This window comes from Mastomys coucha, unplaced genomic scaffold (genome assembly GCF_008632895.1).
Source record: "Mastomys coucha isolate ucsf_1 unplaced genomic scaffold, UCSF_Mcou_1 pScaffold14, whole genome shotgun sequence".
Taxonomy (NCBI): Eukaryota; Metazoa; Chordata; class Mammalia; order Rodentia; family Muridae; genus Mastomys; species Mastomys coucha.
This window is the reverse complement of record NW_022196896.1, coordinates 115567434-115587984: the sequence shown is the minus strand read 5'-3', so window position 1 is coordinate 115587984 and position 20551 is coordinate 115567434. Positions and strand designations below refer to the sequence as shown.

The 20551-nt window shown below is 44.0% G+C and overlaps 1 protein-coding gene across 2 annotated transcripts in view; it reads left to right on the top strand.

Annotated features, from left to right (window-relative positions):
- Asb18 (ankyrin repeat and SOCS box containing 18) overlaps window positions 1-20551 on the top strand; it is a 68618-nt gene that overhangs the window by 23191 nt on the left and 24876 nt on the right. For both annotated transcript variants that reach the window (XM_031368910.1, XM_031368909.1), the window contains one exon: window positions 2487-2754. In XM_031368910.1, coding sequence (XP_031224770.1) covers window positions 2487-2754 — 268 coding nt within the window. The remainder of the gene's footprint in view (window positions 1-2486; window positions 2755-20551) is intronic.

Sequence of the window (20551 nt, the reverse complement as noted above, 5' to 3'; positions counted from 1 at the left end):
TCAGTCCTATGGGTCTGGCTGTACCATCTCCTAGTGAGACCTATCTGGGCATCCCTCCTTCACCTGTCCCAGACCAAGAGTGTCAGCTGCTTGAATGCTAACCCATGTTTAGTTTTTGTTTGTTTGTTTGTTTTGTTTTGTGGGGGTTTTTTTTGTAAATTTATGGTAGATTTCATTTTTTTCTTTTTTTTTAATAAACTCATGTTGATTTTTTTTAATTTATTTATTTTATGTGTACACTGTAGCTGTATAGCTCCAGCCCCTCTCACTCCTGCCCCCGCTCACTCCGGCGGCGTAATTCACTGTAGCTGTCTTCAGACAGCACCAGAAGAGGGTGTCAGATCTCATTACGGGTGGTTGTGAGTCATCATGTGGTTGCTGGGATCCAAACTCAGGACCTTCGGAAGAGCAGTCAAGTGCTCCTACCCACTGAGCCATCTTGCCAGCCCCATGTTTAGTTTTTAAATCACATGCTACCCAAGCCTGGAGTCGTGGGTGCTCAACTGGCGAACCTCAAGATGTTAGTTTAACCCATCTTTTTCATCTTGTCAAAATCTAGTTCCCCCAAACCCATAGCCTTTTGACCTTTATGCTCCCATCCCTTTCCAGAATACATCTGCAGAGCAGGACATTAGAATGTGCTGAGAACCAAGGATCAGGGAAATGGCGGCAGTCTACTTAATACAGCCCGAGCCAGTGAGGACCAGGATGGCAGGAACTCAGGGCTACCTAGATTCAGTGGTACTTTTTGCCAGCCACCTGACTCCCCAGGGCAGAAAATAGTCCCTAGGAACATTTACTCTTGAGACGGAGTCTCTCACAGGCCTGAGGCTTGTCAGTTGGGCTAGGCTGGCCAATCAGTGAGCCCAAAAGTCGCCCTGCCTCCATCTCCCTAGCACAGGGGATTGTAAGCATGGACCACCAGATCTGGAATTTTGTATGTGAACTCTGGAGATCAAACCCAAGTCCTTGTATTTTTATAGCAAATACTTTCAAACTGAGTGATCTCCCCAGCCCAGAAGTTAAGTTTCCTGGCCGGCATGAAGGACTCTCTCATCAGCCCAGGACCTAGGAAGTCTTGGCTCATCAGGATGGGCAGACAGAACTGGGATGGGGGAGGGGAAGGCAGCAGGGTAGGCTGGGAACTTTGAAGACTCTGGACAAGTAAAAGCAGACACTGTATGTTAGGAAATGCACCAAAGTAGAGGTTCAAGATATGGTCCCTGAGGAAGGCAGAGGGCTCACTCACTCTCCTCAGGAAAACCCATTCCCATCCCTGTAATCACACTGTCTACCCTAGAAAAGAGAGTCCAAACCCAGGCACACACACACACACACACACACACACACACACACACCCCACAGCTTCCAATGCTTGCACCTCTGAGTACTGTCCCTTTAACCAGTGGTGACAGTCACCCCCCCACTTTGCCCACTGAGCAAACAGCTAGCTCCAGGTTGGGCCTTTGGGACAAGCAGCAGGCTGGGATTCTCTGCCACACCAGGTAGGTAATTAATGAGTATAGGCTTTCAAAACAGCCCAGCATGGGCCCCAGGAAGGAGGTTAGCCTCAAAAAGAGTCTCCTGGGCAGCTCATTACAGCCACCTTATCGATCCTTCCATCATTACAGAAAGCCCTCTTGCCATGTGAGTACCTGTCCCTTGATGATATTCACGGGGGGGGGGGGACATCCCCCCCACAGGTGCTCCTGGCCACTAACAACCTTGCCCCTGCTTCATGAAAGCAGAGAAGTGTTCAGAGGAGTCACACACAGCATCTGCTCATTCATCCATCAAGAAAGCAATGCTACACAAGCGCGCACGTGCACACACACACACACACACACACACACACACTCACACAGCAGAATTGTGTTGCCCGTGGACAGCTGCATGGAAGCCACCCTTCTGTAACCGCCACTTCCAAGAACGCTCAATCTCTTCCTTGTCTCTTTCTCCAGCAGGCCTCCTTGATGGGGTTTGTCTCTTTGCTTCTTTTTAATGATGCAGGGGCACACGTGACAAAGGTTAGATCCTGGAAAATTCCACAGCCTACTCTTCTTAATCACCCCCAATCCAGAGATCCCTTCTGCACCGGCATTACATACATACATACATGCATACATACATACATACATACATGCATACATACGTCCTATCCCATCCATTCTTCCTCCTAGCCTTTAACACTAACTTACAAGATTTCCAGTCCCCTCCCTGCATCCACCCACCCCCTCCTCCACAGATGAAAAATCTCTCCTATGTCACAGAAATGGGACCTATCTCCGGTGTCGCTCTCCCAGCCTCTTCCTCTTGGGGTATACTATCTCTAACTATACTTCCAAGTGACTCTCAGTACACACGCACCTGGTACCTAGTCCTAAGATGTGCTTTCAAACACCCTCCAGCCTCAGCAAACGGCTCACCCCCACCGGTTCTTCCGTTTGCCCCATTCACCTTATATACCCTGTCCCCTCCCCTCCCAGGCCTTTGGACCCTGGATTACAAGCGGGAGCTCACCACACCGCTGTGCATCGCTGCGGCCCACGGCCACGAGTCCTGCGTGCGACACCTGCTCAGTCGCAAGGCCGATCCGGATGCCTGCCCCGGAGGTCGTGGTGCCCTACATGAGGCCTGTCTCGGGAGCCACACCGCCTGCGCTCGGCTGCTGCTGCAGCACGGAGCAGACCCGGATCTGCTCAGCTCGGAGGGCCTGGCACCCCTACACCTATGCCGCACACCCGCCTCGCTTGGGTAAGACTGCGCTCCCACATCACGGACTGTCCAGGGACCCAGATTAGGGGTCTCAGGCCTAGATTCAAATCTGGCCCTTGGCCACGTGATCTCAGACCCGGGTCCCCACTCACTCCTTTCCCAGGCCACTGACTCAGGAAGGGACCCTGACCCCACTTCCCAGGCTGGGTCTATCACTAGCCCTCAAACGGGAGATTTCTTGAATCTGGTCCCCAGGACAGGATCTATGTGTTCTCATCCCCAAACCTGGGATTATAACTTTAGTCCTCAGGCCGGACGTCTGTCTGTCCCTCGTCTCCCGGCCCAGGACCCCCAGAGACCCTGATCCTGGTTCCCAGGCCAGAGATCCTGACCCTCAGCCCTAGGCTGGGATCTTTCAGGCCCATGCTGGGTTCAGTCTGAGTTCTGACCCTAGTCCCCAGGCCATGAACCCCGCCCTACGGACCGCTGGACCCTCCTCGACCCCGCCCCGCCGGCGCGGCCCCGGGCGGGTTAATTAGCGCTTGATTGCGAGCGCGCGGGGCGCCACGCCGCGGTAATGAGCCCCTGATCACGGCCTGCAGACGCGGCGCTGAAGAATGCTAAAAGGCCACTGGCGGGGTTGGAGGCTGAAAAATTAGGGTTTTTAATGATAATTTTATGCAGAATAATTGTCACAGTGTGACATAAATGGTTAGCTTCTCCGGGCGGGAGCTTCCGAGGCCCGCATGGACTCCACCCGCCCGGGTCGAGCTACCTGGGGTGGAGAGGATCAAAGAGGCCCCAGCGACCTTGGTGCTGCTGTTTGGCGTTTTCTGCCAGAGGTGTAGCATCTCAACATATCTTTTTGAAGGTTCTAGCTCCTATTCTTGCTTTGTAACTGCTTGGCTGCTTTCTCTGTAGTAGCGATAACATAAAATCACCCCATCCCACACTTGGATCTTACTGGGGTCCACTGCTCCCCACCTGCCCAAAGTTACCAGGGTCTCCTGCCCCTTGGAAGCTCGAGTAGAAAGCCGGCAGGGATGCTAGCGCTAGGTCCGGAGTGAAGGTGCCTTAGAGGCCCTCAGACTCCCAGCATCTTGAGAGAAACAAAGCTCCAGCAATGTTTTCAAAGCAGAGGCCCCACCTTGTGAAGAACATCTTAAGTCGCTCGTGTTTTAAAAGTCCAAAAAGTTCTAAAATCTCTTAAGAAGTAGAATGTACCATCATCCAGGCAGTGGTGGCTCACACCTCTAATCCCAGCACAGACAGAGGCAGGAGGAACTCTTGAATTGGAAGCCACCCTTCTCTATAGAGTGAGTTCCAGGGTAGCCAGGGCTACCCAAAAGAGCCCTGTCTCAAAAAACCAACCAACCAACCAACAAATCATCGACAACAAAAATGTGCTGTACTTTCTTGTTCTTGACATAATTCTTTTGGGATACATCCATGTTGCGATGGGTATCCCACAGTTCCTTCCGTTTTCGCGCTAAGTAGTATTCCGTGGTGTGGATGCACCACAGTGTGTTTTATCCGTTCTTAACTGAAAGAACGATATTTGAAGCCCTGAAAGGATGGAGTTCAGGATAGGGCACTACGCTAGCATTTGTGAGGCTATAAGTTCAATCCTAGTTACTGCGATCGATGGATAGTCAGACAGAAAAAAACAATGAAAGATTTTGATTGTTTCCAGTTTGGGGTTGGTGCAAATCAAATATCCCTGAGCGTTGTGCCCCTTTGATGAGCCTTTATTGCTTTTAGATAAACCTACGGTCGCAATATAACTAGCCAGTCTGATGAGATTAAGAAGGTAACTTTTAAGTAACTACCATACCGGTTTCCAGTGTTACACTGTGTGCATTCCCTTTAGCCATGTGGGCATTTGAGTCAGGGACATGCAGACAGTCACCGGGAAGCAAAACACTGTAACTTCAGCCTGCACTTTCCCGGCTATATTATTTGCCAATTATTCTGAACTTATCCACAGATATTTAATCCATACCTATCTGCCATCCCATATCTTCTCAGGTGAGCTATCTGATCAGCTCCTTTGCCCAGACGTTAAATTCAGTTTCATATTAAAGCCTCAAGATCTCTTTATATAGTGAAGAGTCCAGGCCCTCAGCATGCGTAAGATCACCAACCACCATCTCCCAGCCTCTGCCTTCTGTTTTCTTCTCTTAACAGTATCTATGGGGAATAGAAGGCTTTCCTTTTGATAAGGTTTAATTTGACAAATTTACTCTTTTGAGTTATGTGTTGGGGCTATTTTATCTAGAATTTCTTTGCCTGACCCAAGTCCACAGAGGTTTTCTCTGTTTTGTCTACAGACTTAAATCTTACAGTCCTACATCAAAACCTGCACGGATTTATTTTGCCCAGACTGCAACCACCTTGAGTTGTAACTTTGAGGCCAAGGCAATCCTACATACTTACTTTGTCTGGCAGTTTCTCCAGGAACTCAGTAGGCAAAAACCTGCGAATGCTGTGAGGTTCTGCACTCAGAGCCTGGCTGCAGGGGTGTGCTGGCTCTTGATATTAGCCTAATGTAGGTTAGATCCATGGCTGCAGTGGACTCACAGCGGTCCTCTCTGTTTCCTGCCTCTAGGGATAGCGCACGACTTCAATCTCAGCACTCAGGAGGCAGATGCAGGTGGATCTCTGTGAGTTCCAGGACAGCCAGGACTACACAGAGAAGCCCTTTCTGGAAAACAAACAAACAAACAAACAAATAAATAAATAGATCACAGTTCACTTCATGGATTCCCCCAGCAATTTGCACTGTGTGCAGACAGGGAGCTGCCTCAGGGCACTAAAACCTGCTGTCAGATGCCAGGACTGAGCTGGTTTCCCCTGTCCCCCCAAAATCTAACCCATCTTGAGTTCTTTTCTTAATAGGTTGTGAGGAGCGACCAGACCAAAATCACTAGCTTGTTTTGTGACTTTGCTTTTCCAGCTGTTCCTCAACATATTTACTCTGAGGCACACCCACATTGCTGCGTACAGCCCATAGATCAGTCCTTTCTCGTGCTAAGTGATATGCTGTGGTGTGACTACTGCTTCAGGAGCAGGTCAAACCTGCTAGTGTCAACACCTCTCCCTTTCCCCATTCCCTTGCCTTTGCAAATTGCCCCCCCAAAAATAATAATAACAATTAATCAGGACTGAGTCAATGGCTTTCATCATCAGTGCTCATGCTTAAAAGCCAGGCATAATGGCATGCACTTATTTTCCTTAATTATTTCTTTTATTTTTTGAAATTATAATATAATTATATAACTTCTTTCCCTTTCTTCCCTCCAAATGGTCCAACATGCACTTATAATCCTGGAACATGGGAAGTAAAGGCATATGGCTCCCTAGGACTCACTGGCCAACCAGCCACACTTATTCAGTGGGCTCTTGGCCCAATAAGAAAGAACCCCTGTTCAAAAAAGGAGGTGGGAAGCCAGGCAACAGTGGGACATACCCTCAATCCCAGCACTCAGGAGGCAGAGGCAGGTAGAACTCTGAGTTCAAGCTAGTCTGTTTTATGGAGTAAGTTCTAGGACAGCTAGGGCTACACAGAGAAACCCTGTCTTGAACACACACACACACACACACACACACACACACACACACACAGACAGACAGTTCCTAAAGAAGAACACTCAAGATTGACCCCTAGCCTCTACAATCACACACTCACAGATATAAATCAAGTGGCCGTTCATATCTGGCATCATTTCTAGACTCTCTTGCCAAGTACTTACAAGATAAGGCACAGTCTTGCTGGCCTAACCGGTCATAGAACAATGAGCCAATTTGTTGCATAAACCCTGAGAGGAAGAGCTGCCATGGCAACTTTATACAGTCCTTATCTCATATCCCAGACCAAAGAAGTGGATGACATCCATGTGAATGGAAGGATATCTCACTACAAGCAACCACATCTAAGCTTCCCTCCCCTGAGCAGCTTTCGTCTGTAGCTCTGATCTGAGGGAGTGAGGAAAGAAGCTCCTCTGAACCCAGGAAGGGATGGGAACCAGCCCCATGGTTGCCATCAGGGAGGCAAATGGCCTTGTGGTGACTCCTTCTAAGGATTCAAGAACACAGCCGGATGTTCCAAGACTCTGCCTCAGCAGTCAGTCAAACAGATAATGTGGCCAGGGTGTTAGAGCCATCCCATTAAGGATCTAGTCATCTATTTTCCCACCAATACAACATTGCCTTGACTGTTATAACTATGTAATAGAACTGAAGGTAAGAGTAAGCCCTCAGGGAGCTGGAGAGATGGCTCAATAGTGCAGAACACTGGCTGCTCTTCCAAAGGACACAGATTCAATTCCCAGCACCCAAAAAGCATTTCTGTAATTCTTTTGGAACTGTCTGTAATTCTAGTTCCAGGAGATCTGACACCCTCACACAGACAGAGACCGAGGCAGGACACCAGTGAACATAAAATTTCAACTTAAAAACCAAAAAAAAAAAAAAAAAAAAAGATCAAGCCCTCAAACATTATTTTCAGAATCATTTTGCCTATTTAACTCATTTGCATGTCATTTGAATTTTTGGTTCAGTTGGCCAATTTCTACATGTTGTCAGCTGGGTTTTGACTGGGGCTGCCATGAACATATATGACAGTTGGGAGAGAGTAAACATCATAAACAAACCTTTAGGTTTAGGTTTCTACTGTATGGATACAATTCACCCTTCTGTTGATTTAGATCCTCTCTGCTTTCTCTCAACTGCGACTTGTAATTTTCGGTGCATGGGGTTTGCAAATATTGTATAAGATTTGTTCCTGATTCATATGTATACATATGCACACATTTGCTTGCTGATTGCTTGGAGAGAGTAGAGCTGTATAGCTCAAGCTTGCTTCAAAGTCTTGATCTTCCTGACTCAGCTATTTGAGAGCTGATCACAAATGCCCCCCATGTCCCCTCCCCTTTATCTAACCTTGACGCAGCCTATAGTCACCTGAGAAGGAACCCTCAGTTGAGGGATTGCACAAAAGCTAGCAGGCAGGTCTGCGGATGATTGTCTTGATGTAGGCCCTGTCTTGTCCATTAATTGATGGGGCGGGGGGGGGGCGGTGCAGTCCACTGTGGGCAGCATCATCCCTAGGCAAGTGGTCTTGGTCTACATAAGAAAGCCAGCCAAGCCCTGTGAGTGAGGCAGCAAACTGAGTCTTTTCAGAGTTTCTGCTTCAAGTTCTTCCTTGAGTTCCTCCCCTGTCTTCCTTCCACTGAGGAATGTGACTGGAAGTATAAGCCAAATTAACCCTTTCTCGCCCTTCCTTGCTTTGGTTAGTGTTTTATCTTGGCAGTAGAAAGGAACCTAGAACAGAACTATGACCAGATATTAACATTTCGTAGTTTTTATGCCACTGTAGAAAGCATTTTCATTCCAATTTCTGATTTTGTGTAGCTGCCATATGAATTATTTTATTTTATTTTATTCTCTGTATAGAGAGAGCTTGTAGCCTTCTGCCTTCAGGGACTCACTGGTTTCTCTAAAGACTCTTTATAAATTCCATGGAATTCCTATGCAGACAACATCTGCATACAAATTCAGTTTTGCTTTCTTTGCAATCTGAATGCTCATATCATGCTTGTCTCATTGACTGGATCCTCCAGTGTAATTCTAAAGAAAAGAGCTGAAGAGTCCATTTCCTTGTTCCTTATTCTAGAGCACAGCATTCACTGTCTTTCAGCATTAAGGAGTTCTTGTAGGTCACCTTTGTCAAAGATGGAACACTCCTTCTTAGGTCACTGGGGGTTTGTATTATGTTATATTATATATGGATATATCCTGTATATGAATACTGAGTTTTATAAAAAAAAAAAAAGAAAAGAAAAGAAACAACAAAAACAAAACAAAAAATCCTGTTATTTTGAGACAGAGTTTCTCTGTATAGCCCTGGCCATCCTGGGACTTGCTCTGTAGAGCAGACTCAGAGATCCACTGCCTCTGCCTCCTGAGTGCTGGGATTAAAGGTGTGCACATCACCACCTGATCATAAATGTTTTTATATGTGTGGAAATGATCATATGATCCTTGCTCTATCTCTTAACACTGCATTCCTGAGATTAACTTACTCATGAATTATTATATTCAAATAGATAGATAGGTAGATGGATGGGTGGATACTTGGTTTTCATTTGCTGTAATATTTTTTTAAATCTACACTTCTTTTCTTTTTTCTTTTTCCCCCTTCCCTTCTCCTGCTTGCTTCAGACAGCCCTCCTCCCAACCTCTCCCCTCACTCTGGCCCATAGTTTTTTGTTTTTTTAATTTGTTTCTCATTTACAGATGGTTGTGAACCACCATGTGGTGGCTGGGATTTGAACTTATGACCTCTGGAAGAGCAGTCAGTGCTCTTAACTGCTGAGACATCTCACCAGCCTGTACACTTCTTTTCATAAGTCTATGATTGTCTTGCACCATCTTCATCTGATATGAGCATTCAGTGATATAATGTCAGTAATCGTTCAAGAAGCAATCCCTCCTCCTCCTACACCCTTCTATTTTTAAGATCTTAGATTGTCCCAAGCGTTTGGTGCAGTTCACCACCAAAGCAATCTGGATATGGCTTTTTCTTGGTGTGAGGTTTCTAACTATAAACTCAAGTTGTTTCCAAAATAGAGGCAGGTTATTTCTCTTTTTAAGCAAGCTCTCATAGAGTTTTGCCTTTTCCAGCTAAGTGCTCTCATTGGCTGCCATGAGGTTGACCCTTACTTTTTTTTTTTTCCGAGACAGGGTTTCTCTGTGTAGCCCTGGCTGTCCTGGAACTCACTCTGTAGACCAGGCTGGCCTCGAATTCAGAAATCTGCCTGCCTCTGCCTCCCAAGTGCTGGGATTAAAGGTGTGTGCCACCACTGCAAGTCTTCCTATATACTATCCTTATTTACTACAAGTCTCCTACATACTATCTTTATATACTACAAGTCCTCCTATATACTATCTATATACTACAAGTCTTCCTATATACTATCCTTGTATACTACAACTCCTCCTATATACTATCTATATACTGCAAGTCTTCCTATATACTATCTATATACTATAAGTCCTCCTATATACTATCCTTATATACTACAAGTCTTCCTATATACTATCTATATACTATAAGTCCTCCTATATACTATCCCTATATACTACAAGTCTTCCTATATACTATCCTTGTATACTACAAGTCTTCCTATATACTATCCTTGTATACTACAAGTCCTCCTACATACTATTCTTATATACTACAAGTCCTCCTATATACTATTCTTATATACTACAACTCCTCCTATATACTATCTATATACTACAAGTCCTCCTATATACATACTATCCTTATATACCTCAAGTCCTCCTATATAATATCTTTATATACTACAACTCTTCCTGTATACTATCTATAAACTACAAGTCTTCCTATATACTATCCTTACATACTACAACTCTTTCTATATACTATCTTTATTCTTGTTTCATTGAGACATGATCTTACATGTAGCCCTGGCTGGCCTGGAACTCTTCAAACAGATCAGACAGACCATAAACACACAAGATCCACTTGCCTCTACCTCCCGACTTAATCAAAGGGGATGGGAAATTTTACTTTGCAGGACTTTAGAAATAAGTAACTCATTTATAATTAAATTAAATTTTACTTTGCACAACTCAGTTTATAATCCAAAAGATGTCTCTCTTGGTAAATGACCTCATGTATTTTAATCTGTGTTTGACAGTTGTGTGATTCAGTGTTCCCTAGGCCTGCCAATACTTCCAAGTGTTTAGCTCATTTTCTTCACCATAGTCAAGTTATTGAAGAGGGAGTTAAACTCTTCTATGTGTGATTGCTATTTGCCTGGATGTGTGCCTGTGTACTGCATGTGTGCAGTACACAGAGGCCAGAAAAGGGCATTGGGAATGTCCTAGGTACTGGAGTCACAGCTGGTTGTGAGCCACCATGTGGAGAGTGGGAATTTAATACAGATCCTCTGAAAGATAAGCCAGTTCTCTTAACCACAAAGCCATCTTTCCAGCCCCAGTGAAATTGTATTCTTAATCTTTAGTGATCTTTTGGGGACTATAATATACCTTGCCTGATATTAAAAATAGCTGCTTTAGAAAGCTGTCTGATATTAAAAATAGCTGCTTTAGAAAGCTGAGAGGAGAAAAAAAATAGTCTTGCCTAAGGATGATCCCCCCAATTGGTTATCCAATACTATACATATATATGTATGTATATATATATATATATATATATATATATATATATAAAACATTATACAAACTGAGTAGGTTATATCTAATCTATATATTTACAACTGTGTCTGTCTGTCTGTGTATGTATATAACAACAATTAAATAAAAAGATACTATGAATTTAAATTTAAGAGAATGCACGGAAGTGGGTATGTGTGAGGGACTGATGGAAGAAAAGGGAGGGGGGAATGGTATCATTACAGTTGTTAATTAAATTAATTCTTAATTATTTTTAATTAATAAAAATTAAAAGTAAAAAATAATAATTTAAAACAGCTGCTCTGATAGCAATACGGCTGTCGTAACTAGTGTTAGCATTTCCATCTCACCGGTTCTATTATTACTGTGTAACAAATTAGTACAAACAGACTTAAAAGAGCACATTTAAGGGCTGGAGAGGTGGCTCAGCTGTTAAGAACACTGTCTGCCCCTCCAGGGAAACCTCATTCAGTTTAGAGCACCCACATAGTGGCTCATAACTATCTTAAATTTCAGTTCCAGAGAACCCAATTCCTCCCACCTCCATGGGCACCAGGAGTGAACGTGGCACACGAGACATTTGTGCCGGTACTCACATGTACACAGAAAATTAAAATTGACTTTTTGAAAACCCATTTATTACACCACAATTTCTGTGAGTCAGGAGTTTGGCCACAGCTTAGTTGGGTTTTCTGCTTTCAGGCTTCTCAAAAGTGACATGAAAGCCTGTAGTCTGGTCTGAATATCCAACTAGAGAAAAACCTGTGGACAAGCCTACACAGTCGCTGGCAGAATTTAATTCCTTAAGCACTGCTGGGTTTAAGGTCCCCACTCTTTTTTATTTTTTTTCTTTATTTTTTTATTTTTATTTTTTTATTTTTTTTTTTTTGAGACAAGGTTTCTCTGTATAGCTTTGGCTGTCCTGGAACTCACTCTGTAAAACAGGCTGGCCTCGAACTCAGAAATCTGTAAGGTCTCCACTCTTCATTAGCTGTGGATGAACTCAGTTCCTTACTGCTTAATCCTTTCCTGCTGCTATGACAAAGTGCCTTAGGTTGGTTAGTTTAAAAATCACACAGAGTTATTTCCTCCATTTCTGAGGGTGAGGCTGGGAAGTCCAAAATGGAGGTACCAGCAGAGGCAGACAGAGCTGGTGAGGGCTCTCTGGGCTTCCAGCATTGAACTTTGTTGTTGCATATTCATGTGGCATAAGAGGCAGATGATGCGGAAGCAGTGAGCTTACTTCCCTCCAGGCCTTTTATAAGCGCTACTTGTACCTGTGACCTCAGAGAGCTTAAGGACTAATCACTTCCTAAATCTATCCATTTCCTCCTCATACTTTTCCATTGAGGATTGAATTTAAGGCGAATCTTAGAAACACGCATTCTTTCAAACCATAACCTTTGCTACATAGTTCTTTCTAGTGTGGCAACTTATTTCAAAGCATACAGGCTGAGAGAACAACAAAGTCTGCTAGCAAGGTAGAAGTAGCAATTTTCTTGACCTACTGGCAGGGGAAAAAAAACAAACTCCTATGCCTTTTTCCACGAGTATTTGTTAGACACAAAGCTAAGGTCTCATCCACGATCAAGAGAGAAAATAAAGGAAATGTTAAGATAGATGTTTGCTCCGGGTTTGAGCCACCCTTCAATGTTTTTAACTGTTCGTTTTCTTGCTTGTTCTCAGAGACTCACATATAGTGGCTAGCTTCAGATTCATTATGTAGCCAAGAATAAGCTTGAGCTTCTGATTCTTTGCTTCCATCTCCCAAGTGCTGAGATAACGAATATATACCATCAGCGGTGGCCAGTTTATGAAGTTTTGCTTTTGTCTGTGTTTTGTTTTTGAGATAGGGTGCCTCTCTTTGTAGTCCTGGCTGTCCCGGAACTTGCTATATAGACTAGGCTGGCTTTAAACTCAGAGATCCACTTGCCACCTGAATACTCTGTTTTAAGTAAATTTCTCTTTTTAAGATTTATTTATTTTATATATGTGAGTACATTCTCACTGTCTTCAGACGCACCAGAAGAGGGCTTCAGATCCCATTACAGATGGTTGTGAGCCACCATGTGGTTACTGGGAATTGAACTCTGAACCTCTGGAAGGGCAGTCAGAGCTCTTAACCTCTGAGCCTCTGAGCCATCTCTCCAGCCCTTAAGTGAGTTTCTTATAGGCAGATTATAAGTGGATCTTGCATTCTTTTATATAGTCCCCAAAGCCTCTTGCTTTTAATTTGACATTTGTGCCATTTACATTTAATGTAATTTTTGTCTAGTTAAGCTCAAATTAAATCTTAAATCTATGCTTTCTTTATTCTCTCTATCTTCTTCTGCCTTCTCTATTAAGTATTCTTCATTTTATTTTCATTGTGGCATACTATAATAAATACAATTTTCATTGCTGTATTAGTAAGCAATATTGAGGGAATTTATTGTAATGACTTCCAATCTGTAGTTCAATTAACCCTAAACAATGGGCAGCTGAGGATGGGAAGTCCAAGAATCTAGTAGTCACTTGGTCCCAGGAGACTCGTTTCAGCTGGTCTTCCGTACAAGTGGGTTCTAACAAATGTGCTGGCAAGTAAGTGCAAGCGGTCGAAGAGTGAATCTTCCTTCTTCCAATGTCCTTATGCAGGCCTCTAGCAGAAGGTGTGGCCCAGATTAAAGGTAACTAACGCCATGCCTGGATGTGGGACTTGCTTTTTCCCAGGCTAACCTTGAACTCAAGAGATCCCCTTGCATCAGTCTCCTTGGATTAAAGGCATGTACCACCTTGCCTGGGCCTAAGCTTTTCATGGCCACTATGCCTCAAGATGTCCATGTCAAGATCCAGGTCAAAAGCCTTGTGTCTTCCAGCCTCAAGATCTGGATCACAAGTGTGCTCTCCAATTCTGGATTGTAGTTCATTCCAGATAAAGTCAAGTTGACAACCAGGAATAGCCATTGCAGTTGGGTTATTGTAGTGATTCCTTTTTTACCCTGTACATTACCTTATCTTAGAATGACCTCAATCAATGCATACTATAAAAATCATATGACAGTATATATCCATTTCCCTCTTCTCATTCTCTTGCTATGGGTTTCACACACTTTACTTATACATTTAAATCCCATGATGCATTGCTACTATCATTTAGCAGTCAATTGTCTGCTAAATATGTTGGAATAATACAAAAATTTTTTTTTTACTTCACTTATGGTACCTTTTTGTTTTCATGGCTCTGTGGAATCCCAGACTGCTTCTGTTATTATTTTCCTTCTGCTCCAAAGGCTTTCCTCAATGGTTCTTCTGATGAGAGTCTGCTGCTGGTGAATGCTCTCCATGTTTGCCGTGTGAAAAACAGTTATTTCTTTTGAGTCTTTGAAAGGCATCTCTGCAAGTAAGGAATTCTGAGCCAACAACTTGGTCTCTCTCCTTTCCCACTCCCTCACGTTCTTCTCTCCTTTCCTCCCCTCCACTCTGCCTCTCCGTCTTCTTCTACCTGCACATTAAACACAACACAATCTTATAGCCTGCATTTCTTCAACAAGGAATCCGACGTCCTCTTGCCCATCGCTAGGAATTTCTATCTCTCGCTTTAAGCAATGATAAGATGCACTTAACAAATTTAGAAATGTGTTGACAACTATGACTTCATATGTCTTCACGGAGCTTCCATCATTGTGACACACATCTGATATAAACAACTTAGGGCAGGGAAGATTCATTTGGGCTCACAGTGGCAAAGGCTTTTGGTGCACAGTCATTTGGGTCTGAGGTAAGACAGAGTCTCATGGCAACAGGAGCGTGGTGGGTAAGGCTACTCAACTCATTGGAGGCAGGATGGGTTGCTCTTTGTTCCTCTCTTGGTTCCACACACACCCTCATTTTATGTCCACACTTACTGGATGGTTCTACCTGCGTTCAGGTCTTCCCACCAGCTATATAATTGCTATAGTTATTTATGGAAATTGAAACAATTTTCATTATTTCCATTTAATTGGGGGGGGGGGGTGTTTCCTCCCTTACTCCATACATGTGTTGGTCATTTGTGACATCTCTGTTGCAGGAATATTTTTTATCAAGAACAAAACTCCCAAGTATAGCATATTCTAGTGGAAACTATAACTTGTTCAATAATATTTCACATGTAGTATTTACATACCTCATATGTCCAAGGGTACACATATATGATTTACTTGTGTCTTATTAAGAATTAAAGTTGCCCAGCAGTGGTGGCGCATGCCTCTAATGCCAGCACTTGGGAGGCAGAGGCAGGCAGATTTCTAAGTTCGAGGCCAGCCTAGTCTACAGAATGAATTCCAGGACAGCCAGGGCTATACAGAGATACCCTGTCTCAAAAAAAAAAAAAATTAAAGTTAGAGAACACAAATGCAGCATGGTGCCCTAGATTGGATCCTGACACAGAGTGCAGATATGAAATGGGAGAGCCAAGTTCAGTCATCTCTTTCATTCTTTCATTACCGTTAGTCTGTCAGAGTATACCAATGTTACTTTCCTAATGGTGAGGTGTATTAAATAATGACACAAGACCTTAACTTGAAGAAAAGCTGGATAAGGGATTCTGTGAGCTCTTTGCCCTGCCTCCACAACTCTCCTATGAATATGAAATGGTTGTTTAAAAGAAGTTTCTTTTGTGCTTCATTTTATAACTAGTGCTTTTTACTAAGAATTGAGAATTCGGGACCTACTCAGAGTACAAACGACTGTGAGCCCTGACAGGGTCCCTCATGATAAGCCAACAGCTTGCATTTAGATCATAAGATGTAGAGATCTGGTACCAACCAATAGCACTGAACAGCTGATGCCCCAGACAATTCCTGGCTTCATGAAGGTGTCCGGCATTGTTTTCTAAGGGCTCTGAACACGACTCAGGACATGATGGTGTTAGTTAAGATCCCTTCCTCTCCCCACACCCCCTCCACCTTCCTCTTGCTTCTGGTCATTTTCTCTTCCATTTCTCTCGGTGTGAACCTTTCCTTTTGGACCCTTAATCTGGGAGCCTTGCATCCTTTAGATCCTTTTCATGGGACATGGACAAGGCAGTATAAGTTAAATAATAAATAAAGCAGAATTTTAGGCAGGACTATGAAAACAGCTGACTTAGAACCCCTCCGACACCAACAATCACGCTGAAAACGCTGGCAATTCCACTGAACACCTCTACAATAACATAGCCCACTACCTTAAAGGATAAAAAGTTAATAGATGTCAGAAGGGACTTAAGGGCACAACTAGGCTTTTCTGCTCCAAAGAGTCCTTCTAAAGGCAGGACTCTGAGGAGGTCTGGCTTCAAGGAGTATAAACATTGTCACTTTGACAAAGAGAGAGAGAGAGAGAGAGAGAGAGAGAGAGAGAGAGAGAGAGAGAGAGAGAGCGCTACTTTCTCTGAGATCTTTAATACATAGTCAATTTTAGGTCACCCTTAATGTTTTTTTACCTCACAGTAGTAAGAAGGTCAATGACCCACATACAGAGCCATTTGGTTTCCTCCGTCTTCTGACAATGGTCCTCATACCAAGGGACCCAGCTCTGCCCCAACCCCTGTCAGTCAGCAATTCTCCATGGGCACAGAACTTGAAAACCTTTGAGTCTCTGAGTTCTTGAGATTTAAAGAGGAAAAAAAAATTACCTGTGCCTCCTTTAGAACAGCAAGCTTCAGAATTTGGGCTTCAGCGCACGAAAGGGGATATGAGACCTTTAATCTAGTGGCTGTTTGAAGACTTTTTTTCTCCAAAAAAGAAAAGTTTCTGTAAAGTTCCTCTGTTTCCCACCTTGCAGGCTGCACCCTGTTTGTTATCAGAGTACTCTACCCCATCCGGACCCTATTCGCCCTTTTTTTTTTTTTTTGACACTCAGCGATTAAAACCATCAATGGTTTCTGGAGTCCCTGACTCTTGTCCTTGGCCCCACTTTGATTGAAGCAAAGTCAAGAGGACTTGCTTCCTCCGTGAAATATATTAATAAGAAGCACACTGGCTCACTTTTTTGTTCCAGGTGTGTCAGTACTAAGTGAAAAATAATTCATAAGTCAAAATTGGACTCGTGAACGCAGCCAATTGAGGTAGGGGGCAGACATCATTGAAGGAAATCATTAGGCAATTCTGCTCCAGTTCTAGCCCGGCAGGTGGGACTATCTAAGCAGAGGGAAATGGCATGCAGGCATCCCTGGGTATCCATGCAGGGTTAGTGCCAGGGTATCCATGGGTACCCAGAATCTGAAGATGCAAAATAAAGTCTGATATATGAAAAGGCCTATAATGGAAGCCACATATATCCCCCAGGATATTTTAAATCACCTCTAGAGTCTAAGAATGTCTAGCACAATGCAAGGGTTGTGTAAATCATTAGTGTGAGTGTGATGTATTGTTTAGAGACAATGGCGAGGGAAAATCTACACATGCGCAGGACAGAGGAGCGCTGCACATGCGCAGGACGGGTGCAATGTTTGCTCAAATATTTGCAATCCACAATTGTTTCAGTCTGTGGCTGTGGGACCAACCTTGCACAAATGGAGGAGCAACTGCTCTGCCTTCTCTGAGGCTTAATAGCAAGCAAGCCAAGCGGCTCTGCTCAGAACTTCAGCAGGGACAATGGTTCAGACCCAGGCTCCTAACTCCAACACCAACAGCCTCCACCTAGCGGCAGAGACCTCGCCCACAGTTTGTGGGCACCAGTGCGGAATCCAGAAAGCAGCCTGCCCTTGCGCCCATCAAGTAGACAGGAAGGAAGTCTCAGTCAGCATAAATGTAAGGCATTTAAGGAATATTCTAGAAAGTGGGTTCAGGGTGCCCCACTTGGTCACTTGCTATTTGGAGGACCCTGTCATTCCTTGAATACTCACCCTCGTGGCCCTGAAAGACATGACCATGCCCAGTCTAAAGATCAGGAAACTGACGCACAGGGGAACCAGTGCTGTGCCAGAGTGGTGACACGCAGGGACACTGGCAGAGCCAGGACCCAAAGACAAGCAAACAGTGTGCAGGCAGTGCTGAAAGATCACCTCTCCAAATCCTGCCTCTGTCCCAGAGTAACTCCACTCATCTCCATCATCAGTATCCAGTCCTGATCCACCACAGGCTCAGCCTAAGCTGCCCCTTGAGGGCACCACAGGCAGAGGTCCTCAGTTTGCTGCTTCTCCTTGTATTTGTTTGTCTTGGGTTTTGTTTGTTTGTTTGTTGTGTTGTTTTTTGTAATTGTTAGATTTTTGTTGTGGGTTTGGGTTTTGGGTTTTGGGTTTTTTGGTTTCTGTTTTGGGGTTTGTTGTTGTTGTTGTTGATGTTGATGTTGTTTATTTGGTTGGTTTGTTTTGGTTTTTGTTATTTTTGTTTTTTGGTCTTTTTTTTTTCGAGGCAAGGGTTCTCCGTGTAACTCTGTTTGTTCTAGAACTTACTCTGTAGACCAGACTGGCTCGAACTTAGAGAAGATCCACCTGCCTGTATCTCCCAAGTGCTGGGATTAAAGATGTAGGCCATCACTGCCCCGCTTGTTTGCTTTTTGTTGCTGCAATAAAGTGCTGACCAAAACCAACTTGAGGAGGAATAGGTTTACCTAAAGATTACAGTCCATCGCTGAAGAAGGAAGTCAGGGCAGGAACTTGAGGCAGGAACTAAAGCAGAGACCATGGAGGTACACTGCTCATTGGCTTTCTCTCATAGCTTGCTTACTCAGCCTGATTTCTGATACAACCCAGTACTAGCCCAGATTGGCCCCACCCACAGTGGGTTGTGCCCTCCCACTTCAATCACTGAACAAGAAAATTCTCTGGTAGTCTTGCCTACAAGCCAATCTGATGGAAGATTTTCTCAGTGAAGGATCTCCACCACCACTCCACCATCCCACTCCCCCAACTCCCCAACCCCAATTATTCTCTCTAGTTTGTGTCAAGTTGGCAAAACTAAGCAGCAGACTTCCCCAGGTAGTGTCTTATTACCTAGAAACCAGGACAAATCAGAGCTCATTCCTCTAGACCAAAGCCTAGGGAGACGCTTCATAAAGCATACTGGTTGCCAAGGGAATGCAACTTAAAACCAATGAAACAGTCTCCATTTCATGCTGATTATAATTCAAAACAAACAAAACCCTGGCTGTTGTGTGAAACGCTACAATTTCTTTGGAAAACTGCCATTTTCTTATAACATTAAATATGGAACCACTCATTATCCACTTCTAGGGCTCTACCTAAAGAAAATGAGGACACATATCTGCAGGAATATATATATATATACACAAATGATCGCAGCAGTTCTCTTTAGAATAATCAGAAAATTGAGACACCCAACACCTGTGAACACTAACAGAAAGCTGTATTTAAAGTGTGGGCTGCCTGTGCAATTGATTATGACCCCATAGTAAAAACAAGAGTGGTTTACTTTGTACACAAAGCAATGTGGGCATAAAGACAGGTGCAAAACCATGACAGATCCTCAGAAAGACAATAGTAGACACTGTGAGACAAAGCAGACCATCAGCTACCTGTGCAAGGATGGCTGAGTGGACCTTGGGAGCTGGGGATGCTGTGTTTGGCATTGAGGAACTGATTGTTCGAGTGGATTCTTTTGTCAAAGTCCACTCAAGTGCGGTCTTAGGGCCTATGTGTTTCCCTGTGTGACTTTTACTTCAAAAGTCTTCAATCTTGTTTTGTTAGCAGCTTCTCTCCACACCTGTTACTTTCCTCTCCTCTCACTCTGATGCCTTTGTCTCTCCTCTTCATCCAAAATATTAGAATCAGGGGAGAGCAGGAGAGAGAGGGGGAGAGGCAGAAGGAGGGGAGGGGGAGAGAGGAGAGGGAGAAATGTTGTTCATCCCTTTATTAAAAAAAAAAAAAAAAGACAATAGAGAAGTTTTTAGGAGATCAGACAATACCTGGTGGCTCATGTGCAGTGTCTATGTCAGGGTCTAGTCCTGCACTAAACATCATGACCAAGAAGCAAGTTGGGGAGGAAAGGGTTTACTCAGCTTACACTTCCACCTTGCTGATCATCACTAAAGGAAGTCAGGACTGGAACTCAAGCAGGTCAGGAAGCAGGAGCTGATGCAGAGGCCATGGAGGGATGTTACTTACTGGCTTGCTTCCCCTGGCTTGCTCAGCTTGCTCTCTTATAGAACCCAAGACTACCAGCCCAGGGATGGCGCCACCCACAATGGGCCTCCCCACTGATCACCAACCCAGAAATGCCCCATAGCTGAATCTCATGGAAGCATTTCCTCAATTGAAGCTCCTTTCTCTGTGATAACTATAACTCCAACCTGTGTCAAGTTGACACACATAACCAGCCAGTACATGCAGTAAAATGCAGAGTCAGTTTTTTACATTGTTTTTCACTCAATTATGTCTCCATTTGCCAAGACACAGAGGTCTGTGTGCAATCTAAAGGACAGTTGGCCCCCAAACATCATACAATATCAGAAGAAAAGAAAAAAAACGAAAAAAAAACAAAAAACAAAAAACAACAACAAAAAACAAAGCAGTAGCCATTGCTCCGAGACAGACAACGATACTACAAATGGCCAAGCAGGTTCTTGCTGCTTCCTCTGCCCTGAAGGCTCTGTCCACTGACCTCAGCCTTTTCTACTGTGGACCTCTGTGCATCAGCAGAGGATTTAATAG